Below are 3,851 nucleotides of genomic sequence, written 5' to 3'. Positions count from 1 at the left end.
GCAGAGGTGATGCTGATTCAGGACCAGTTATCATTGACCAGGAGAGTTGATGAATCTGTCTCATTCAGCTGTGGACGAACTGACCGGTGTGACGAGCCTTTCATATTCTGGTACCAGAAGAAAGAGACAGAAACATTCAGACTGATTCTCTGGTTTCATAGAAATAGTGGCAGCATAACCAAAGGTTACGGCCATCCTCAGGAAGCCGATTTCACATCTGTTAAAAAGAACGGCTGGGAGTTGGAGATAAAGAAAGTTAAACCCTCTCATTCAGCCTCCTACTACTGCTCCTGTTATAATAGTAGGTCCCCCACAGTGAGAAAAGATCCGTGCAGCCTGTACAAAAACCTCCAGATGAACACAAGTCAAACAGTGGTAGTGACAGGAAGAGAGCAGTCGACCACAGACCACGTTCACATGTTTCACCTGCAGCTCAGACGCCTTTTCAAGACTTTTCTATGATATTGATTCATGTTTTCATCAGATATTTCAGCAGGTTTCCTGTTGTTCCCCACAGTGACGACAAAGAAGAAACACACAAGCTCAACGACAAAACAAGATGAAGACAAAACAAGAAAAACTACTAAAACAATAAGAGGTCTGGAGCTCTCCGGATGTTTGACCATAAACCAAAGTATTGGACAAAGTGAAATGTGACCTGATGGTGGCGCCAGATGAAGATTCAGAGGTTCAGCAAAGTGAGCAGCTTCATCCTGAGGGGAACATGAACGTCTGAACCAGTTTCAATGGGAATATTTGTTGAGATATTTGAGTGTGAACAAAAAGGAAAAACAACAAGAGACCATGTCATGTTGATATGAACATTAGAGAAACACATGATGGAGCTGAAACATGATCCTGGTTCATAATGTGTCGCCTCAGCTGACACATTCAGCAGCAGCAGGTTTTTGTATTAGTCTTTCTCACTGTGGGAGCTTACGAGTACTACTATATCTTTGGCTCTGGGACTAAACTGTATGTAACAAGTAAGAACCAACTTTTATTTTCCTTCAGTTGTTTTATTGAAGAAGTTGAAAATGTGTTTGAAGTCAGAAATTCAAAGAATTATTCATTTTAACAAAAATAAACAACTTTAGCAGAAATAGATGAATCTATTAAAATATTACACATATTGGATGATATTTAAAAATGAATAAAGTAGACTCAATTTAATGAATCGAAGGAAATATAATTATTCTGGATATACAATTAACATTGATTTATAAGTTTATAATTATGTTACCTTAACAGCACAGTTAATTTATAAAATGTTAAAATTGTTCATCTGATCAAAAATAAATATATTTTATACAACAGAGAATGTAGCTAAATTTCACTGGTGTTTTAATTTAGGCTCAAAACAAAGTATAGTACTAAAATACATGTTATACGAAATCAGTCAAAATTAATATAAAAGTATGTAAGTTGTATAAAGTATAAATATTTTACTCTGTTTTTTCTCTTTATATCTAATATGAAATGAAAATTAAAAAACATGAACATTTGGTTAATCCTGTATATTCTTGATCTGTCATTATTTAGATGATAATAAATATTTTGATCTGCTAGAATGAGACACTTGAAACAATGTATGAAAAAAATCCATGCAGACTTTTTCAATATTTTATCGTTGCCAGAAAACAGGCTGATGTTCATACAAATGTTTTAAATATAATTGCTATGATGATTTACGGTATATCAAACAGTTTTTTTTAAAATTAGCATTATTCTTGAAACTAAATAAATATATATAATAATGTGATGATATATCATGAAGATGATTTAGATAATGTGAAGATAAAATCATTTTCCATCTCTGTCTTTCTTGATGTTGACTCCTCTCTGATGAAATAGTCCATGATACATGATGTGTAAATGCTACAATGCTGAATCATATGATTATGACGAATATAGCAAACATAAAATGTTTGGTTAGTTCTGTATATTCTTTATCCATCATAATTTAGATAATAATAGCCTAAATATTTTTGATCTGTTAGAATCACACATTGAAAACATACTAAATTTAAGAAAAACACATGCACACTTTAATATTTAATTAATATGTTGTCAGAAAATATGATTTTAGGTTGATTTTAATATTAATGGAACATAATATCATTTCTATGATAATATGTTTCTTTGATACTGTGTATCTTACAGTTGTTGTTGCTGTGTTTGTATTATAGGCTACCTAAAACTAAATTAATATATGATAAAATGTGAGGATAAAATATAAGAAAGACAATTAAAATGATATAAAGATTTAAAAAAAATGTCCATCTCTGTCTTTCTTGAAGTCGACTCCTCTGTGATGAAACAGTGAACACGTCCATGATACATGATGTGTAGATGCTGCAGCTCAGTAACTCTATGTACAGGTGAACCAGTGTGTGTGTGGACCTCTGTGCTGTATTGATGAGTAGTTGAGTGATCAGAGTCCATGTATTTTCCAGGATCAGACTGAAAGCAGTGCAGTGCTGGAAGCTGCTGTTGACTGTGTGAATGTGTGTCTGTGCTGCTTGTTGCTGCTGTCAAACTTCAGATGAGCAGGTGGTGAAGCCCGTGGTGAGCGTGTACCCAGCAGCAGCCAGAGCCCACCTGGAGGGGAAGAGCTCCCTGCTGTGTGTGGCCTCAGCCATGTCTCCTCCTCTGGTCCAGTTCTCCTGGAAAAGACACAAGGAGGACGGTGAGCCTTCCCCTGCTGATGGAGAGCAGCTGGAGCTCACAGAGTCGGGACGCTCCGCCGCCATCTTGCTGGTGGACCGGCCAGAGGACGCCACGTATAAATACCGCTGCTACGTGAAGCACGAGGGGGGCACGGTGGAGGCCCAAACACTACAAGGTGATGAAGGCTCGGTGACTGTGTTGAGCAGTGATTCAGCTTCATGTGGAGACGCTGTCACAGAGAGCAGAGCAGCAGAGCTCACACATTTCTCACTACAACTCCAAACATCCCACTCCTTTTCTGTTTCAGAGCTTCCAGCTCCAGCAGCTCCCTGTCCTCCAGAGAGAGAGTCAGCACGCCTGGCAGCTCTGCACCAAGCTGACTGTAAGATCACCTGCTGCCTCTCTGCAGGGACAGCTCCACTGCTCTGCTGCACTTAGGGCCCAATATCAGTCTGTTCACTTTCTGCTCATCACTGAGGGACTCAAACATACACTCCCTGATTGTGTTAGAGTGTCCAACAGCACAACAAAGCCCAGTCACAGAGCTTTCACTGCACCATCTGACTAACAACACCTGTTGGGGGCGCTGGACTCAATGTCTCCACTCATTCATATTTCTATACATGAAGAATTAATCTAATGAGTGTGTGAGGTCAAAGGTCACAGAAACAAAAAACTCAGTGAGTCCAACTTCAAACTGTGTGTTTTTCTCTCAGTGATGCTGCAGTGGTTTGAATTGTCAGCACCACTTGACAGCAGAAGGTGATGAAGGCTTGGTGACTGTGTTGAGCAGTGATTCAGCTTCATGTGGAGACTCTGTCACAGAGAGCAGAGCAGCAGAGCACTGACTGATTTCTTGTTGACTCCTTTTCTGTTGCAGTGCTTCTTCCCCTGGATCCTCTCCAGCCTCAGTGCAGGGTGAAGCTGCTCTGTCTGCTCTACACAGTGCTGATAGTGAAGAGTCTGCTGTACTGCTGTGGACTCTCTCTGCTGATGAGCCTCACAAACAAGGGACCGTCCACCAGCTGCACACGTGCTGACTGACTGTTTTCTGCTCCACTTTACTCTCCATCACATCTCATCACTTCATCTCATTTATCTCTTTCATCACAGATTCAAGTCTGATGTGTCTCTTTATTCACACGTTAGAAAATTATTACATCCAACATGTTTTTATTTTT

General features: G+C 39.3%; 1 protein-coding gene across 1 annotated transcript; it reads left to right on the top strand.

Annotated features, from left to right (window-relative positions):
* Nucleotides 1-674: 674 nt before the first annotated feature.
* On the top strand, nucleotides 675-3,835 carry LOC146960651 (uncharacterized). Its single transcript, XM_085772182.1, has 5 exons — nucleotides 675-698; nucleotides 896-986; nucleotides 2,546-2,845; nucleotides 2,978-3,052; nucleotides 3,551-3,835. Exons 1-5 carry the CDS (start codon nucleotides 675-677, stop codon nucleotides 3,712-3,714), a joined length of 654 nt encoding a protein of 217 aa, XP_085628308.1. The 3' UTR covers nucleotides 3,715-3,835.
* The last annotated feature ends 16 nt before the right edge of the window (nucleotides 3,836-3,851 follow it).

This window comes from Trachurus japonicus, unplaced genomic scaffold (assembly GCF_045865225.1).
Source record: "Trachurus japonicus isolate A0001 unplaced genomic scaffold, Traja_1.0 AP030145.1".
NCBI lineage: Eukaryota > Metazoa > Chordata > Actinopteri > Carangiformes > Carangidae > Trachurus > Trachurus japonicus.
This window is presented reverse-complemented; position numbering and strand designations above follow the sequence as displayed.

Bases quoted from the DNA above. Each gene is read 5' to 3' on its own strand.
- LOC146960651 (XM_085772182.1), top strand. From the start codon at position 675: ATGAAGATTCAGAGGTTCAGCAAA. The intron at 987-2,545 runs GTAAGAACCAAC...GTCAAACTTCAG, and splicing joins GACTAAACTGTATGTAACAA to ATGAGCAGGTGGTGAAGCCC. The intron at 2,846-2,977 runs GTGATGAAGGCT...TTTCTGTTTCAG, and splicing joins GGAGGCCCAAACACTACAAG to AGCTTCCAGCTCCAGCAGCT.